Here is a 20779-nt window from a genome sequence, read left to right as displayed (position 1 = left end):
AATTTGAGTAATATACCAAGTAGCAATACTTAAGACAACCTTGTATATTTTGAAAAAGCCAAATAAAACTTCCCCTAATTTGGCATGCTGAGCGGTAGGGAGATTTGTTTCTCTTGCCAACAAACAGCTGAATTTGCTGCCAATATTGGTTCTTTGGTAGCCTGCTCCCTAGATCTGAATGGGAACAGTTAGGAACCACCCAACACATGGATGACTGTGGAGTCACCCGGGAAGAGGAATCTTGAGGATCACAATTCCCAGAAGGAACCATTGGAAAATTGGATTTCCATCTTTCCTTTCAGCTGTTTGGGGTTTTTTTTAAAGCCTGCCTTGGTTTTAACTGCACATTTTGAATTTTTTATCTTGCTCTTTCTTTCAAAAGTTAACTAACTGGCTGAATGCTGATTTATTCCAATCTCTTGCGGTTTTTTAACTTTTTTTTCTGCCATTCTGAATTACTTTTGCTTTCTCTGTATGGAAGTTGGACATTTTCTGGGTAGTGAATGTGACTTGTTTGAATTTACATTCACATTGGGTTTTCACTACAGAGATTTCTCATTTTTTTAACTTCTAAAAAGCTCTGGTCTTAATTTTTTTAAAATCTATTTTTATTTTATTCAAATTCAAAAAAAGTAAAGTCCAATTTTAAAAAAAGAACAAAGAACAAACAAGAAAGACATTTTTAAAAGTGCATAAAAAACTAACACATATACACATATTAAGTTTTTAAATTTTTGATGGAAATTTTTCTTTTTTCTTTAATATTCTTTATTGTGAGAAATATTTTCTGTGGCTACTCCCCTGTCTTTGAAAGGAACAGTTTATGTCTACAATGCATTAACTTAAAGGTAATGGTGGGGAATGGTCTTATAACTAGTAAACAATTTGGACTGGACTTTTTGAGGAATATGGATCGACAACAGAGATTTACAATTCTGGGATATAAGATACAATTTATTAGGAAAATTCTCAACCAAAATCTTAAGGAAAAGTTATTCTATCAAGAATCAAACAAGAATATTTGATCCTGGACTGATCAGAGATCATTACTGTGGTGATTTATGGTAGATAAGAAGCCATTGTAGTCTTTCTACAAGTTCAATACAATAAAAGATTGTTAACGGAGGGCTTTGAAGTTTAACTTTGTTGTTGGTTCACCTGTTAACTACTTTGTATTTATATAGGAGATGGATGGCAGGTCGAACTGACAGCAAGTAGATGTAGTAGTTTATAAATTTTGGGCCTGCTTTGCAAGGGAGGGGGAAACCAATATTGTTGCAATACATTTAGTAGTCAACTGAGGGAGGATAATATATTTGTTTTAAAAAAATCCTTTTGGTGGGGGGGAGTTTGTATTTTACCTTAACTCTCTGAATAAAATAAAAAAATATTCAAAAAGAAAAAGAAATAAAAAACCAAACAAGACCAACCAGAGCCAGTTAATACTTGGAAAGCCCAATGTTGTAGGCTAGGCCAGGGAGTTTTTAAGAAATTCTCAAAAGCACTGGTGGAAATTTGTGGATACAAAACTAATTACCAGGAGTCAAATTTGATTGGCAAATTTATAGTTAACGGATGCAATCGACACAGTGATTCAAACCAAAAGCTAGTTCCATTATCAGAATAAGCTCTGATTAAGGTCACAAGATCCTGTTATCTATATGGAAATCCAGACTAGATATGGTACAGTCTAGAATTGTTCTCTCCCTGATCCAGATACGAAGGTATGTTTAAATGATTTCATTCACCCACCTAGAGATCTGGTCATCTGGAGGAGGGAGGGGCTGACAAGGTTCATTGAAAATCAGAGTAAGTGGCTTTAACACTCAGCCCAACCTCTTTAAGTGTAATAAATAATATTAACACTGAAATCTCCAATAATTCTCATGAAAGTCAATAGGACCAGGCTCTCTGGGCACGTCCCAGGCTCTTTGCCATGTAAGTTAATATTTATATATAAATAAGCATTGTAGAAAGTAAAAGCTGGAATCTGCGAAGTCCAAGATAATCCAAGACTATTTAAAAAATATCTATGAATGCATCTAGCATACAAACAGAATCCAAATGTTTTATTTTAAAAAATTAGAATGGGCAAGTGACGGCAATCCAGTGCTTTGTTTGGAAGTTAATTAACTTTCCCAGCAGGAAAAAAAATGATTGTGAACATTATTGTTCATTAATGCTTTGTGGTTAGTTTGACCTATTGCAATTGTTTTTGTGAATGGACACATCCTCCCTTCACACCAGCCAGTTTGAAAGAGGAGAAGAATATGCTTTTAACATTCCAAATGTGCTCAGGATTCAAAGAAATTGGAGAGCCTTGTTATAGCATAAGCTTCAGCCATAAGAAGGAAGGAAGGAAGGGCATTGTTCGTATCTGAAGCAGTCACTATTCAAGTGAGATGGAAGGGAAGCTCAATCCAGCAGGAACAACATGAATACCCGCGTATATCTTTTAACACCTGTTTCTAGCCTGGAGGAACTTTCTCATTTCCTTCCACTTCCACTCCCTTGTCTGTTTTGCCTTTTTTAGATTCTAAGCCAGAGGGCAAGATGTATTTTTTAATACTGATGTGAGCCATTTTAAGATACAAGCTTTGTTTAAAAACAAGGGTAGGGTGCAGTAAAGAAAGCTGTAACATTAAAAAATGAAGGCTTCTGAAATTAGTTTTTCAGGACCCAACCATCTTCCACAGTTCAGCTTCATGTTAATGTTGAATTTTTTTTTTAAAAAAGTCACAAATTGGTAGTCATGATAGATTTTTTTTAATCTTGAGTGCACACTGCTTTTTCCTAGCCAGGACTAATGTTTTGCACCCTCTTTAGACATAGCCATCAGATGGAAAGCCCTTGATACCAAGGCAACAAGTCTGACATGAGTTCTCCTAAGGCAGGGGTCCCCAACCTTTCAGACCTCAGGGACCATTAAATTCATAATTTTAAATCCTGTGGACCACTAATATGACCTGCCTAATGACCGTGGGGGGGGGCATGGCTAGGTGGTCATGTGACTGGGTGGGTGTGGCCAAATCAATGTCACTCACGTTGAGGGGTGCTTCACCGGCCTCTACTCGCCCCTTCCCTCCCAGCCAGTCCTTGCCTGCCTGCTCAGGCTCCTTAGGGCCCCAGAGGGAAGCAATTGTTGGAGCTAAGCACCCGCCACAAGAAAGAGTTGGCAAAACAGCTGGCTCAGTTCAAATTGGATTTGACCGAGAAGGAGGCTCAGCAAAAGCACCTCACTGAGGACTATGAGCATAGGCTTTCCAAGCAGAGGAGTGCAAGGCCAGGAATAGGCGCCTGAAAGCTCAGCGGGCTGGGATGGTCAGCCAGTTCCAGGCCATGAGACAGTCCCACTGGAACAAGGCCCTCCAGCTCTTCGCCACCAGTGGCGCTTCCCTCCAGCCTTCGCCCAAAGCCCCACACCAGGAGGCTGAAGCAGACCCCAAATCGGAATTTCTGCCCCCCTCTGACCCACACAAAAATTCCCTGAAGGGGGAGACTCTCTGCAGCAACATAAACGTTCATTGCATGTATCCATCCCAGGGGCCGTAGTTTGAGGACCCCTGATTTAGTGCAATAGAAAAAATGCAAACAATTTGCCTGTGGACCATCAAAATTTTCTCGCAGACCACCAGTGGTCCATGGACCACCAGTTGGTGACCACTGTCCTAAGGGACTATTTGTTCCTCCTGTCTCCTCAGCTTCATCATAGTTCTCAGGAAAAAATTACAGCTTGTAGTAAGCTCTAGGACTGAAGATGGCTGTATCAGATGGAACACAGCAATAGTGTTGTATCTAAATCATTAAAGCTGCTGGCCAAAGCACATTTTAATTGCTCCCTTGGGTATTTCCTTAAAACCTGAATCAAAACATTTTTTCTGAATTCTTTCTATAGAATATGTGCTTTTACAGCACGGGTGTCAAACTTGATTTTATTGAGGGCTGCATCAGGGCTGGGAGGCCCGGGGGGGGGGGCATGGCCAGTTCGACCTCACTCGTGTTCGGGGCCTGTCATGACCCTAACCCTCTGCCAGCAAAAATGGAGCTCAGGAGGACCGCATGCAGCCCTCACAAGCTCCGTTTTCACTGGGAGAGGCACCGCGGGCCAGTCCTTTGCTGTTTCCAAGGTGACCCCACGGGCCAGATCTAAGCACCCAGTGGGCCAGATCCAGCCTCCGGGCCTTGAGTTTGACATCCCTGCTTTACAGTCTCATTTGCATTTAATCTACTCAATACAGACATTGGTCCAAAAGCACCAAACTCTTTTATTATCTGCACAGGGTTATTACTTTTTTTTTTTTACAAATTTTACTAGCTCTGTTCCTGGCAATAACCAACAGCTGCAATATGGGTAAAACAGAAGGCCCTATCCTCTTAGGAATACTGCTGCCACTTCTGTGAACAGTGGAAACATGTAGGAAGCAAGTAAAGATCAAAGGAGATGTTGAATCCTGTTTTCCCTCCTGCCATTTGAAAATATAAAGGCTTTTACATGTAGATTTATACAACTGTGAGTTATGGATCAAATCCTTAATAGTCCAAATCCAATACAAGTTCTCATCCTTCTGCCTAAAATATAAAATTAACGTTTTATTTTTCACATCTGTGCATTTCCACAAATAGCATTATCACTAACACCACAGCCAACACAACCACTGTAACAGTAATAATAAAAGAGTTGCACAAACCAAAGCAAATGTAATTAAGACGTTCAATGGCTCAGGGAAGTTTTTAATTGATTTTCAATTCAGCACCATGGCCAGTTCTGTGCCAGAAAGGTCAGCTGTTGACAATGGAGCACTTAGGGCCATTACCTTTTCAATCTGCATGGCACACAGGTTTTCCATCATCAACTTTCTTTCATTGTGAATGGCTGACAATTAGACACATTCAAGGTAAACTCAGTGTTTATTTTATTCTTTTACAAAATTCAGCATGAGTATTGTGCTCAAGGTTTTAGAGCCCCAAGGCTTTAGACTCACTTTTTTTTTCTTAAACCATTATTTAAAATGTGATGCTCACTGAGCTTTTTTTTAAAAAAAAAAAACCTGTAGCAGAGTAGGGAGAAAGGAAGGGGCATTTACAGTGGTTGGCATTCCAGAATGCCATGAAACAGGAAGTTTTCCTTCTGTTTAACCATCCTGTTGGCTCATCTTCTCAAAGGAAAGGAAATCCACCATTTTGACAGAAAAGCATATCGACTACAGCAGAGTTATTGGTTGGAAATTTTTATCATGCGTGGTGAAAGTATGGTGAGATCTTCTGATTGATTTGAAGGCCTGATAAAAGGACAATTCATACAATTGCTTATTTTCTTCTTATTTTCACTGGAAGAATGATACATAAAAAGCAACATGTTCATTCTCCCAGCAGATCAAGCATGAAATCCAGTAGAGTAAGATTCAATCTAAGCGTCTTCACATTCTGTGCCTTTCCAAATTCATATTTGGGATGATATTTAGAGTTATTATCCATCATCAGTAGATACTTAAAAGCCACAAGAGGGTATGTCTGTTATAAACTTTATAAATGAACAGATGCTGCTTGCTTATGTCTTTGAAGCATATTAGGGTTGTAATCTGGGTTTCCTCATACATGATAGAGATCTGGAAGCATGACAGCTTACTATGGACAATCAGGATAGCCCTATCTATTGAGGGGAACAACTTGGAATAATTGCAAGTTATATCACAAAGATGGAAGGACTCCTGTTGTAGCGTAAACACTCCAAGCTAAAGAAAAAAAATACAATCTCAACTCAAAATTGATGCTTGAAAGAACTGGGTAAGCAAATGCATTGCTCAGTTCTGGAAAATGGGATCAACCACATATTTACCAGGAAGTAATTTTCTGAGCATGTAGCAAGAGTCAGAATAAGACAAAATACCATCAACACATAGCTACCTTCACCCCCAAAAGGCTTAGTTTAAATTGAGTATAATGCCCTGAATACATTTAGGCATGCAAACCTAAATGTGTAAAAGAGAGGTCACAACAGGCCAGTCAAACTCAACTTAAATCAAGCATGATTGATAAAATACTTCCAACTTGCCCTTCCTTTTTGCCTTTTCTTCGGGGGACATTCAACCACCTATGAGTTCAGCAGCATCACTAAATAACTGCAGTCTAAATGTGGGGCAAGGACCCACTTCATGAGGAATGATCAGCACCACGGAGAGCAGTTCTGTTACTTTATCAAGGGCAGGTCTGTGCTATTCTCATGCAAATGAGAGACTATATACTGTATTTACCTAGGATTGGCCATTCCTTAAGACTGTGATAGGACTGATAACTGTGAGCTTTTGTAATTTAGAGTAAATGTTAAAAGGAGAAATAAGGAAATGGGTATAATTAAAACTGCCCAAATATGGTAACATTCAATACAGCTAAACTACAAATAAGCAGTGCAACTCTACAGAAGTTTTGGCATTACCAAATGGTCCATGGGGGAGAGGCACATAGAAATTATATTCCCTCAGAATCATTGGTTACAGGAGTGTCAACTTTTTATAGATGCTATAGGAATCCGAATAATTTATTATTATCTTTCCACAAATGAAAAGAAACAGCTGAAGTGAAGACTCAATTAAGGTTAGGGGTTTAAAAATGACAGCAGCTACTACACCCATTTCTCAGTTGCTCCAAAACTGTTTACTAGTGGCCTACGTTGGGAAAGAGTGTACTGGAATGGACCGTTTTGAAAATTAGCAATTTGGGGTGTGAAAGATCTAGGCACAAAAAACAAAGGTAGAAAAAAATGCAGCTTATACATAAGTTGAGACTCACTCACACATTGCCAACAAGGAATTTCCAGAATGTTTTAACAACGGCTATGAATGTAGTTAAAATGAAAAGGGGATACCAGGAGGAAAAGGGCTAAGAAACTAGGCCACAGAAACCTGTTCAGTTCATGCCTATGTATGCAGAATTGATCCCGGAGATTGGAATCGATACAAATTCCATTAGCAAGCCAGAACCATCTCTTTGTCTTGAACGCAACAGGCCCACGACCACATAAAAGGAAGACAGGGGACAGAAAATATCTGCAGATGCAGGAGATGTAGAATTATGGCAGATTCACTACAAGTCCTCATCCAAAGGGCGTTCACAAAGATCTCACTCATCTTTGAGACTTATCTGCTCCTTTTAGCCTGCTGTTCTGTTGGCACTATGCTCATAAGTAACATAGTTGTCCGTATTTTATGGCTGTATTCACATGACACATTGAAATACAAACTAGCAAGCCATCAGTTTAGATTCCCATGCTGGCCAAACTCAGCCTGCGCAGTTAGTCTGTGTTTCAGTTATGTCATGCAAACCCAGAAAATTGGGTCAATTGAATAAAACCATGGTCCAGTTAACCATAAGGAAACTTGGCATGAAAACAGAATCAATAAATAACCTGTCAATCAAGACCTCTGAGCTGAATCAGATCTTCCAAGGCCAGGGAGACAGTGGAACAGAACTTGGTTAATGGCAGAAAAAGCAGCATCTAGGATGTGGGAAGGAAAAGTAGAAAAGGGGGTTCCAGCTATCTTTCCTCTGAGGCAACGGCAGCAGCCGTGAATTGGGAGCACAGACAGGAAGTCACTGTGGTGTTGTTGTGAGATAATCCATCAGCAGGCACACAGGACAGGCAGCGTTCTGGGATGACCTTGCTTTACAACAAGGTCAGTGAGAGAGAACAAAAAGGAAAAAGCTTGACCATAGCAATGAGCTCCTTGGAGCTACTAAGGGAAACAGAGGAGATCTGGGATTCCGGGTGGAGAGAATACGTAATTTCCTCTGTGAAATCCAGAACTGAAGCACATTAGATCAAAGAGCAAGCGGTTATGAGCCTCTGGTGACCAAATCCAACTTTCCCAACTGCATAACTTGCTCACTAAGGAATACAGGAATTTCTTAGGTCTCTGCTACCCTCCAAGAATCATTAGGCTGGGAAGAAAAGAAAATCAAATTATACTCCCCGCCCCCGGTCCCAAAAGGTCTTAAAAGGCATATCTAAAACTCTTTCATTTTAAATAATAATTAATATTTTTAAAACCCCAGTTATACCCTTGGTGAAACAACTTACTGGGGATCTAAAGAAAGTCTTTTATTTTTTCTGAATAAGTGAGTCAAAGCTGTCTCGTTCAACGGAGTCCTGTGCCATACAGTTCTGGCAGGGCTTCTGTCCCAATATAAACAGAAAGGGGCAACTGTCCCCCAGTTCATTGACCTTTCTGCCTTGTCCATAGGCCAGTTCCAGACATCCACAGCTCTGTCTTCTGCTTAGATAAATTTGAAACATTTAGTCTTGTCATGTGGTAACCGGGTCTTGAAGAGGACTGAGTCAACACGGAACTGCGTATACAGCAAGGGCATGTAGCCATAGACTTTGACGAAGAAGTTGATGCATTTGTGCCGCTCATGAAAATGGGAGTCATCGTGAGAGAGTGCCTGAGGACAGCCAGGGCAACGGAAAGTCCACCGGGAAGTCACCTGGGCACAAGAGAGCAGGAAACATGATCATATTATATTCAAGTTCTTGGGAAAAACTACCTTTCTCAATATTTCGGCAAGCACTGACCTTGATTGGTGGTTTCCTAGTAATATGAGAAACCAGGAAGTTCATGGCAATATCCTCACAGTTGATATATTCATCTACCATATCACGGATGGCCTGTGGCATCACATAAGAATACAGGTAGGCGTAGTACTACAAGCAGAAGGAAAAACGAGCATACATTTAAAAAGGGCCAAAAGTACGAAAATATTACTGAAGAAGCAGAAGCAAAATCTTTTATCCGATGACATTAGATAAGCATACTAACTTTACCCTTTAATCGAGATACACACGTATAATAAAGTTTTTATGACAGCTAACATATGTGCTCTTTAAGAGGCAAAGTGATATCACCAAAAGTGGAAAAATGAATTTATTATCTCTAGATACATCTTCTCACTGGAACAACAGAACTTGAATGAGTGTGGCTATAAGGCAGGAATCAGAGATTCAATAGGCAATTTATGACTCAAGTTCAATAATCCCAATGAGCAAATATCCCTATTCAGCCCAAAGCCAGGATTTTGACTGGTCAAAATGGTCATACAATAAAATGTGGCCCTTGATAGGGAACAGTAACATAGAGATTATTAGCAGCTGTCCTCCTTTACGTCCAACAACAACAAAGCCAAACATACTTGCACAGCACATAGAAATGCTCCTGGTCACAGATTGATATCATTATTTCCAGACTACACTTGCTTTGGAAAACTGAAGAAAAACTTAAATTCTCCACAACTAGCAATCTTGCAGTTTTCCTCATTAGAGCAAGGTTTGGCCTAAGTCATCATGATATACAGTTCTCGCTAAGGATTTGCCACTTACTTTGTGGAAAAAAGCAGCACCCGTCAGCACCATGGACAGTTCACAGGAGTAATTGGAATTGTAGAGCCAGGACTGGTGAGGGATGTCCCATGCATGGTACCTCCCAGGGAATCCTACAATGCGATCCCGAGCTTCTCTCCAGACCCTACAAAGACAAACAAAATAACTGAAAGCAGGCAGAGAAGAGGTGGAACATGCTGGAGAGACAAGAAACTGAGAGATGTTTGCTAGTGCATGATTACTATTATTGAGTTGTCTACATTACACATTTAGATTTTAAACTTTAGTTCCTCCACCCCCACTTTCTAGAACTGGGATGAATGGGTCTCCACTTCAAGATGCATTAAATATTACTACAATAATACTCTCAACCTTTTTTGTGAGAGAAACTGGTGAGGTGATATAACACTTAAATTCTCTTTTTCATTGCTTGATCTTGAGCACAAATAACAAACCAAATTCTAATTATTTATTTTGGCCGTGAAACCTGAGACCGTCTCCTATTGAGGCTATATTCAGATGTTCTGACATCAAGAGAGCGTAAAGCTTTTGAAAAAAGGAGCTTCACAATGGCAGGAATAAATATAAAGCACCTCTTTTCAAATCATTAAAGCAGCCACCTCGTTTTCAACAACATTTCTCTATCTTTCTGAAGCAGTTGTCAAAGCTTCAGAACCAATTTGGTTGCTTTTAACAATTTGAAAAGAGCTGTGCTTTTCTTGCACAGGAGCTTTTATCCAAAAATCCTGCCTTCTTCTTGCTGCTCTGTCTTCCAACATTGGCCTAAGTCCCTGTCTGTGATATTCCCATGGCTGGTTATGTCATGCCAGCAAACAACAGGCTCTTTTAATAGTGGTATAAATAGCAATTTGTTACTAAAAATGAAGTATGCTAAAAATGAGTGTCTCCATATGGTGGGAGTTAAGAACAGAGCATTCACATAGCTGATCTTTCAGAAAATATCCTACAAGGTTGGGAAAAATTATTTTCACTTGTAAGGAGAGAAGAGAGGGAAGAGAAGGTAGTCAAGGCCCTAAGATAATTGTTTTCATTCTTCAGCTTCAACACCCCTCATTATAGAGAAGAGGAAATAATAATAATAATAATAATAATAATAATAATAATAATAATAATAATAATAATAATAATAATAATAATAATAATAATAATAATAATAATAATAATAGTGCATGAAGACCAGTGTTATAATGGCAAACATGAAAGAAAGTTATATATTAGCTTCAAAATTCCATCCTTCCCGGTCAGCACAGAAACGGCCAAAGCAAGTAAGGATAACAGGAATTGTAAATCCTCCATATCTGCAAATCTTGATGGAAACGGACAATTAGTTCAGACCTGATACTAATGGCTGATGATTAAAAATTAGATTTCACTCACCGGAATCCAAACATGATCTCATCATGGCGAAGGTGGGCATCATCATCAATGGACAAAATGGCTTCTGTTTCAATCTCATCCCAGGGCAGAAACCGATTATTCAAACTATTCTTCTCAGTCCGTACCACCTAAAAATACATACACCTTTAGACTTCTTGTTTGTCTTTTCTTTAGGGTGCGGTATCTAATAATGGCCATAATGGATCTAATCACACCAGAATTTGTTTAGGCAGGTATGTGACATAAAGTACAAATCAGATATATCTTACTTTTGGGGTAGGGCTTTTATTAGGCCCACCCCAAAAAAGTCAGGCTAGGGGTTATTTTGGGGTGGGTCTTATTTTCGGGAAAACACGGTATATAGGCATAGCAGAAGAGTAGTAAACTACATTTGTCTTGGGGGAGAAGGTAGAGTTTTGGAAAAACGGTGGAAAGTTATCAAGGTGCTTGTCTCCAGTTTTCTCCTTAACTTAGGGTAGTCTTCTCTTGCCTGCTGCCCCCTCCCTAAACTTTAGTGCTGAAGATCACTCAGTCATCTATCTTGGTGCTCTTTCTAGACTTTCCACAAGAGACCATGAGAAAAGATTCCCATTTAGATGCTGCCTTTCCCCCATGATGTCTTTTTTTTTTAATTAAACTTTATTAAACTTTTTTACATTAAAAGCATAAAAAAAAGGAAAAAAAAAGGCTTATATCATTTAACAGCTTATTTGTGGTGTTTTTCATGTAATAATAATCCATGCAATAATGACAAACATTAAATTATACATATTTGTGTTCTTATTTTATCTATTGATTATGTTTAGTAACTAAATATTCCTATCTCCTTTCCATCCATCCATACCACCGTTCCCATATACCATAAAATACTGATGTTTCCTTATCCTTCAGACTCAAAGTTAGTTTGTTCATTTCTGTCCCATGATGTCTACTGATTATTGTGACAGGTTAAATATGCTAGAGGTTTTTTTTTGGGGGGGGTTATTTGCATAAAACCTTTTCATGGGGAAAATACCAAACACACAGTGCATGGTTTGAATTGGTATATCTTATTCAAAGAAAGATTTTGGCACTAAGTTGCCAAAAATTTTGTTGCCTGTTTCTTTTTCTTTGGAATAAGAGTTCCTCTTTGAGGGAGATGGGCAGGTTAGAAAATAGAAAAATAGTTCAACAAGCAAACAAATAAACAAAGAACGGGAAGCCAGGGTTTAGCTGGAAGTAAAACCTCTGATATCTACTCAGTGTAGTCTTTGTGAGTTCATCGTGTATGGGTATAGTTCATTGTAGAGCAACTGTTTGCCTCCTTGGGAAATCAGAGTATATAAACTGCTATTCTAAAATATCCAGTTCCCACTGCTACAAACATAAATAACTCTTTCCCACAATCACCAGAGTGATATTTTTTTTAAAGCAAGCAATGCCTAGAAGAAAGATAGAGCACTGTGGCAATAAAAGGTCATTAAACAAGAGTACCTTTGGATCCTGTCATAAAAAGAAATCCTGTCCTGAAACTATTAACAGTGGAAAATATTTATTAAAAAGAACTGGATGACAGTTGATACGATTAAGATCCTGCAGTAAGTCAACATTAGCCTTTCCCCCTGTCAACAGCTAACAGAAGGGAGAAGGCAAGCAGCATTTTAGAAAATATTAATCCAAAGCTGAAACACAATTAATTAGAAGGCAAAACCCAGTAAAAACAGAATGGTTAATCAATTAGTGTGCCACAATGCACAGAACTGCCCAGTCTGGGTTCTCCTGACCTCTGGACATTAAAAAAAAAGACATGTTACACCAGGGATCTCCAACCTTGGCAACTTTAAGACTTGTGGACGTCCACAAGTCTTAAAGTTGCCAAGGTTGGAGACCTCTGTGTTACACTGTATTCCCAAATGCCTCTGCTGTTATAGCATGATGTATCCTCTCTAAGAACAATAAGAGAGCAAAATACTTCCAAACACCAGAAACAATGGATGAAATTGTTAATAAATGGATGAATAAATAAGACCTCCTTATTTATTCAAAGCTCTACATGTTATTTATTTAAAGTGGTCACTCAGTGGCTAAGACGCTGAGCTTGTCGATCGAAAGGTCGGCAGTTCAGCGGTTCGAATCCCTAGTGCTGTGTAACGGGATGAGCCCCTGTTACTTGTCCTAGCTTCTGCCAACCCAGCAGTTCGAAAGCACATAAAAAATACAAGTAGAAAAATAGAGACCACCTTTAGTGGGAAGGTAACAGCGTTCCGTGCACCTTTGGCGTTTAGTCATATCTTCGGACAGCGCTGGCTCTTCGGCTTTGAAACAGAGATGAATACCGCCCCCTAGAGTCAGGAATGACTAGCACATATGTATGAGGGGAACCTTTACCTTTATTACATGCATCTATTACGGCCTCATCTCTATGAAAATTGCAAAGCTTTAGATTATATGAAAAAGATATATATTGCATATATATGCCTTCATGGAACATATCATTTTTTAAATAAGGAAATTAGTAATATCATACAAGCATAAAAATATGCAGTTATTCTACTCTCAACAATTATAGTGGCTAAGAGAAAACAAATAATTAAAAAGCAAAAATAGTCCTTATATTTCCTGGATCTTAAATATAAAATCATCTACACCAAGGAATGCATTCAGAAAGATTTTACATTTTTGTTCCATACAGTTTGGGTAACAATCAATAATCATTATTGTAGTAACAATCATGCACCTGTACAGTTATATTGATTTTTACAGAAGCAAAGAATATTTACTTGGAGATATTTAAAGTGCAAAAAGCCTGTGAATCAATATGTTCTAGGGAAGTGTCTCAACCAGTTACATCAATTCTCCAGCTACTTTCTTGTGAAGACGACCATATACGGAAGACACTACTGAGGAAAAAGAAAGTGATTTTATTTTTCTTAGACTATCCGAAATAAGGAGCTTGATACTAGGAAAAAGATTGAGCTCGTAATGCTGAATACAGTCACTAAAAGCAAGGTTTGATTTAAATCTAAGATATTCATTTGGATGCTTTTTGCAATAATAATCTGCCATAATATAAACTGCATACAATATTGAGCCATAGTGGTGCAGTGGTTAGAGTGCAGTAGTGCAGGCTACTTCTGCTGACTGACTGCAGTTTGGCAGTTCAAATCTCACCAGGCTCAAGGTTGACTCAGCCTTCCAGCCTTCTGAGGTGGATAAAATGAGGACCCAGATTGTTGTGGGCAATATGCTGATTCTGTAAACCGCTAAGAGAGGGCTGTAAAGTACTGTAAAGCGGTATATAAGTCTAAGTGCTAATGCTATTGTTATACAATATACAGTGAATATACTGTAAGAGATTAGTACAACTGTTGTGGTCTGCCAACACCCTGCGGACCTGGCAGCGGAGTCAGACAGTGAGGACAATGGGCCAGTCCTAGAGTTAGGGGAAGGCCTGCATGAGGGCTCTGCGTCAGAGGCAGAGACGGGGCCAGGGCCATCCAGGAGTGATGCATGGACTCCAGAGCCTCCAGAGGTGGACAGCAGAGAGGCAGAGGAATAGGAGGAGCCTGTTTCTAGTGCAAGCATGCGAAGAGCTGCCAGAAGGCAAGAGCAGCTGAAGCAAAAAGGATGACTCAGAAGTAAGGGCAGAAGATGATTGGCCACTCCCATAAGGCTTAAAAGAACAGCAATGAGCTCTTGATTCCATTACTTCTTGTCAGCGTCTCTTGAACTTGGGGGGGGGGTTGCCAAGAAAAGCCTTTGGCAGGTTGCCAAAGACAACAAAGGTTGGTGATAAGGCCAAAGGACTGTTTATGAAGAATTTTTTTTGGACTAAGCTGAAAATGAATTAACTCTCAGCTGTTTTAATAAAATATGTTTGTTCAGGACTAATTGTGTTTGGTAATCACTACTTGGGCCTTGGTCACAACAAAAACAAACAACATAAACCAAACCTGAGGATTTTGCTAGCCGAAGACCTTTTCTCTTGATATCTAGGTGGCATAGGATCTTTCTTCTCTTCACTAGTAAAACAATTATCTATTATATAGACTAATTAGAAGAATTAGTGAACACATCAGCGATGAAGAAGGGCCATATTTGACATTTGAGTAGAGTACTATAGACCAACTCCAAAAAGTAGACAGAATCAAACCACACCTAACCTTAAATTCATTTAATTAAGATGTGACACTAAATATTTTATTTATTTAGTAGTGCATTTAATATCCCCCCCCCACTATAACTTTAAAAATTACAGTGACAGCAATGCAGATAAGCATCTGCGCTTCTGTTTTATAAGCAAAAATATCCAAATCAAGTTGTGTATGATTGGAACTTATCAGATCCAGTCTACAGAAATCAGGATTTCATCAGCAAATTTGTAAAAAGAGTTTATGAGTATCCACGTTTGCTGTTAGACAAGATCCCAAACAGCTTCCCAAATTCTGCGGACAATATGACCATTGTCATAGATCGTGGAAGTTGTCTACACGGCTGGAGGTCAGCTAGATTGAAAAAGCTACATTGAATTTCTTTTTCTTAGACAGGGCCCAAGGTTCAGGTCTGTTGAGATCCATCTGGATCTTGAGGCCATCTTCTGGAATGTTGGCTATTCCTGCCAGTTTAGTGTCATCTGCAAATGTGATGGGTTGTGCTTCTACTCCCTCATTTTAATCTAAATTCCTCTCTGAGCAAAGGCAGTATTGCTATCAATACTGTGCCATTATGGAAATGAATTTGTTTGGTTCTGTGACATAATTACATTTGCTATGTGGCTGCTTAATGAATAATGGGATCCAAAACTGTTGCACACTGAGGAAACAATGGCTGCCAACAATCTAAAAGAAACAGCAAGGCTAGAAAGATATAGACAAGTACTTTGTTTCTTGAAAAGCAAGTTTCTAATTCTAACAAACTAATATTACCAGTTAAAAGAGTAATTCAGTGTGGTTACATGGTTGTTCAATGCACTTTTTTTTCCAATTTTATTCAATTAAGAAACTACGCAAACCCGTCTTATCTATTAAGAGCCCTGGTGGCGCAAGTGGTTGAAATACAGTATTACAGGCAAACTCTGCCCACAGCCTGGAATGTGATCCTGACAGAGCTCGAGTTTGACTCAGCCTTTCATCCTTCCAAGGTTGGTCAAATGAAGATCCAGATTGTTGGAGGCAAGATGCAAATAATGCTGACATTTTAAACTGCCCAGAGAGTGCTATAAACACCACGCCTAAATGCTATTGCTATTAATCAGTACCAGATTCTGGCAAGCCCAGCAGTCAACCCAAGAAGAAAATTCAAAGGTAGCATTAAAACAGCACTTAATCCTGCCAATTCAAAACTATGCTTCACTTGGTCCCATTATCATATTATCACAGGGAGATTTTTGTGCTTATGTTTCAAATTAAATGTCAAATATCATTTCCTGCCAGAACAAGGAACGTATCTGCTCCCTTGGAGGAGCTCTGACTCTCCTCCTGCCAAAAAAATGGGAAGGGATATGGAGGCCTCTCCCTCTTCCAAAGAAAATCATAGGCACCTGAAAAATGTCCTTGTTAACAAATCAAAGCAGGTTGAGTCTCTTTAGTTTCATTCTCCCCTCTTTGTATCAGAACAAACTGTTGGCTTGGATCACTCTGTGGTAATTCCACAGTAGCTATTCTGCAATACCGGAATTGCTTTCAAGAAAATAGCAAAAGGATGAAGAGTGTCGTGGTCCACCAGCAGCCTGAGGAGCTGGCAATGGAGTCGGACAGCGATGAGGCTGAGGAAGAACATGGGCCAGTCCTAGAGGCTGGGGAAGGCCCGGATGAGGGCTCTGAGTTGGAGGCAGAGATGGGGCCAGGGCCATCGGGGAGTGAGGTGCGGAGTCCAGAGCCTCCAGAGGCTGACAGTAGTGAGGCAGAGGAACAGGAGGAGCCTGTTCCTAATGTATGCATGAGAAGAGCTGGGAGCAGCTAAAGCAAAGAGGATGACTAGGGAGTAGGGCCAAGAGATGGCCCCTCCCATAAGGCTTAAAAGATCAGCAACGGCATTTGGGCTCTTCGTTGGAAAACAACGTTGATAGACTGGCTCTTTGTTTTGCTGCATTTATTTCTTGTCAGCGTCTTCTGCTTTCGAATTTTTGCCAAGAAAAATCTTTGGCAGTTTGCCTAATTAGACCAAGGTTGGTGATAAGACTGAAGAGTTGTGTTATGAAGTATTTGCTTTGATTTAGTTTGGACAACGCTGAGAATGAGTTAATTCTCAGCTGTTCTAATAAACTCTATTTGTTTTTGAACTGTTTACTAGTACCTACTTGGGCCTCACAACAAAGGGAAACATAAATTCCCACAATGCCTGGTACAAAGACAAGATCCACAGGATATGCCTCTTTGAAGCAGGAAACATCTCTAGTTCTTTACTCAGAGAAGTAAATAGTGGCATGAGTCACATCACTTTGTCTTCTCATAGGTTGAGCCAATCAACTGGCAAGGACAAGATGCCAGGTGACTGACATGCTGCTGCCAACAGCAAAAAGGCCCTCTGAAGCTTGAGGGTACTGAGTGAGAAGAACTGGTGTTAAATGATCATTAAAGACCGTGATAACAGGTGGCCACCACTCATGCCAGGAGCTTATTTTCATTTTTTTTAAAAAGGAAAGCTGTCTGCAAAAGGTTGAGAAGAACTTCTTAAATTCGAAGTTCAAGGTGCATATGGTAACGGTGCCAAAGAAAGTTTCCCTTGGCAGAGCTTCTAAATATTTCATAAGAAAAGCGAGCTGCCAAAAGATTCAAACATAGTTAGTAACTTTGCGGAAAAGGCTCTGCCAACTCAGGAAAGCTTTTGTTAACACCACAGCACCACTGTGGGCGTTTACAGCAGTGATGGAAAAGAGAATATTGGGACGGTATTTTGACACTCTTACTTAAAGCAAGGTTAACTGTACAATCACTCATTACAGCTCATCACTTAACAGCTTTACTGAAGAGGCTCTGAAGTCCCCTCCCCTCCTCTCAGATACAGACATGGGGTGACAAGGTGGAGGTTGTCTGCATTAACAAGAGTTTAAACTTCAAGAAACGTCAAGAACAAGCACAACTCCATACTTTTCTTATTATCTAGCTTTGCATATAGTATTGATTCTGGAGGATCTTATGTGATTCTTACCCTGTTTCCCCGAAAATAAGACCTCCCCTGATAATAAGCACGATCGGGCTTTTGAGCGCATGTGCTAAAATACACCTTCCCCTGAAAATAAGCCCTCCCTGAAAATATTTAAACGCAGAGCTAGAAATCAAGTAAGTTGGCAAGAGGAACCCCATCTTGCTTCACGTGCCCCAAAATAATAAGACCTTCCTGAAAATAAGGCCACACGCTTATTTCGTGGTTAAAAAAATATAAGGCAGAGTCTTATTTTCGGGGAAACACGGGTATATGGAGCAGATCCTGGGAAAAGGAGAAGACAACACTCTTGTTGAAGGCAGATGAACAACTAAAAAGAAACTGAAATTAGGGCACAGGGGCACAAAGATGTACTATAGGACTCTCCCTTATGGTGTGATGGTTAGCACACTTTCCTGAGGAGAGCAGGAAGAGGAAAAATGGGAGAGGCGATGGCTTAGGGAAGCAGCAAGGCCAAGATAACCAACAATCCTTATGGCATGAATAAAATGGAAAAAACAGAGAAGAATGAACAATGGCTATTTCTCATTGTCTTTCCTCATGCTTTCTTCAGTATGCAATCATTTACTGTGATTACCATCTGTAACTCCTCCCTTACACAAAATGAGTCTTCCTCTATAACAGAACCTACCATGTTACATCTTATTCATGCCAGGCTGTAATTTAAGAGCCTTAGTTGGCCATTGTGGCTATCATAAATCATCACACATGAAGATAAGATATAACTCCATGTAAAAGTTATTTCACCTCCTTTATTTTGTCATATATATATAAATGTTGCCAAGACATTTCCAATTTTACACGGGAGAAAACCCGAACAAGCAAAGACCTACATACAAACACCCATGAAAACCTCAGAAAACAAATATATATATATATATATATATATAATATATATATATATATATATATATATATATATATATATATATATATATATATATATATATATATATATATATATATATATATATATATATATATATATATATTTTATCCCTAGGTCAAATGGGTTAATTCTTTTCACTTTCATCAACTTACTTACCAATTTAGTTCTCATAAAAGTATGCAAAATGCCTCAAGATCAAAACATTTTAAAGGTCAAACCACTTCTGGTCACTTGGAAAGATCAAATAGTTCTTCCAAGGTCAAGAGGTTTCAATTTCAAAAACCTGTCATATTCTAAATCTCATACTCCAATATGCATCGCATCCATTTAACGAAACCAATCTTCAGAATATATGTATTTATCATCAATGAACTTAGCTCATTCCCTCACTTTCCTCAATCGACCTGATGTAAGGAGGCAGAAAATACGTGACTATATATTTATAACCATTTACAGACTATTAAAAGAGGGTAAGGTCAAAACTGGTATCTGTACTCAAGGGTCATATCACCTCTTCACCTTAGTGAAAAAGTAAAGTCCTCTCATTAAATGATTTAAAGAATTCAGGTCGATTTGATTTGGTTGCATCTTATCAATTATACAGCGAAGGTTGGAGACTGGACGATAATTTCCCAAAATAGCTGGGTCCAGGGAAGGCTTCTTCAGGAGAGGTCTCACCACCGCCTCCTTCAAGGCAGTGAGCACCTCTCTGAATTAGATTAAGTTACAGAATATCACTTGCCTTTTGAATTGCATTGATTTACTAATTTTTTTCTTTTAATATGCTTTGCCCAATTTTATCTACCTGTTTTGTATCCTGATATGGACTGATGGCTAATCAATAAATCATCATTATCATGTTTGCCTATCCCAAAAGGGAATAGTATGATGATAGGTACATTTGAATATATGATTCATCTACGATCTTTTGATATTTCAACTTCAGACAGGATTTCTGATGGACAGTTAATGAAACACAATTCCCATAGAAAACTTGTGTGTATTTTGTTAAACTACACCTGGACATATTAAACAGGTACCACTTCCAACAGACTTAAATATATCTTGGGCAGTAGCTCAACGGTGCCAAAAAAAGAAAAAGAAAATTCAAACTTGCTCTAAGAAGTAGCAAAATTGGGAACCTCGGATTGTCATCTAGCTTCAGACTAGAATATTAAGCTTTCGTGCCCAAAACCTTTTGTATCTGGGTGGAAACATGTACTTTAAAAATTAAATACATGCATTGTTCTAAGTAACTTAATCTAATTCAGAGAGGTGCTCACCAAAATAAAACAAAACCATTAAGGTATATATACTATACAAGGGCAATGCTGATTGAATGCTGAGGATTTAAGGTTAAAACTAAGTGATTAAAAAAAAGGTTTGCATATGTATACATATACACATATGTACGAATACACATACATGTGCATTCGTACATATACACAGCCATGAGTAAAGAGAGAAAGTTCCAATTATAAGATTTAAAAAACAACATCAAGCCAAATTAGATTATTTGAGATGTTTTTGGAACGCGTGGGGAATTTTACCAGGCATGCCTGTTTAGGGGCTTTGTGGAAAACAGCCCCAGGAGAAGCTGTCACTCAGACTGTCCAATATCTTTACACCCCTCTCTGAGAATGTTGCTGTTTATTATAATCAGACACCCCCCACTGAATTCCCTCAACACTGTCAGACTATTTACTGAATCTGCACTACTATTAATCGTTTCATAGTTCCCATCACCAATCTCTTTCCACTTATGACTGTATGACTATAACTTGTTGCTGGCAATCCTTATGATTTATATTGATATATTGACCAGCAATTGTGTTGTAAATGTTGTACCTTGATGAACGTATCTTTTCTTTTATGTACACTGAGAGCATATGCACCAAGACAAATTCCTTGTGTGTCCAATCACACTTGGCCAATAAATTCTAAATTTCTTGTTTACTCTAAAACAGACGTGTCAAACT

General features: G+C 38.9%; 1 protein-coding gene across 2 annotated transcripts in view; it reads right to left on the bottom strand.

Annotated features, from left to right (window-relative positions):
- Nucleotides 1-5039: 5039 nt before the first annotated feature.
- EXTL3 (exostosin like glycosyltransferase 3) overlaps nt 5040-20779 on the bottom strand; it is a 146182-nt gene continuing 130442 nt past the window's right edge. For both annotated transcript variants that reach the window (XM_058164807.1, XM_058164808.1), the window contains exons 4-7: nt 10769-10896; nt 9371-9515; nt 8570-8698; nt 5040-8481 (exon numbers count right to left, since the gene is read on the bottom strand). In XM_058164807.1, the coding sequence (XP_058020790.1) occupies nt 8272-8481; nt 8570-8698; nt 9371-9515; nt 10769-10896 (612 nt within the window). In that variant the 3' untranslated portion in view covers nt 5040-8271. The remainder of the gene's footprint in view (nt 8482-8569; nt 8699-9370; nt 9516-10768; nt 10897-20779) is intronic.

Source organism: Ahaetulla prasina, chromosome 1 (assembly GCF_028640845.1).
Source record: "Ahaetulla prasina isolate Xishuangbanna chromosome 1, ASM2864084v1, whole genome shotgun sequence".
Taxonomy (NCBI): Eukaryota; Metazoa; Chordata; class Lepidosauria; order Squamata; family Colubridae; genus Ahaetulla; species Ahaetulla prasina.
The sequence above is the reverse complement of the archived record's forward strand: the minus strand, read 5'-3'. Positions and strand labels throughout refer to the sequence as shown.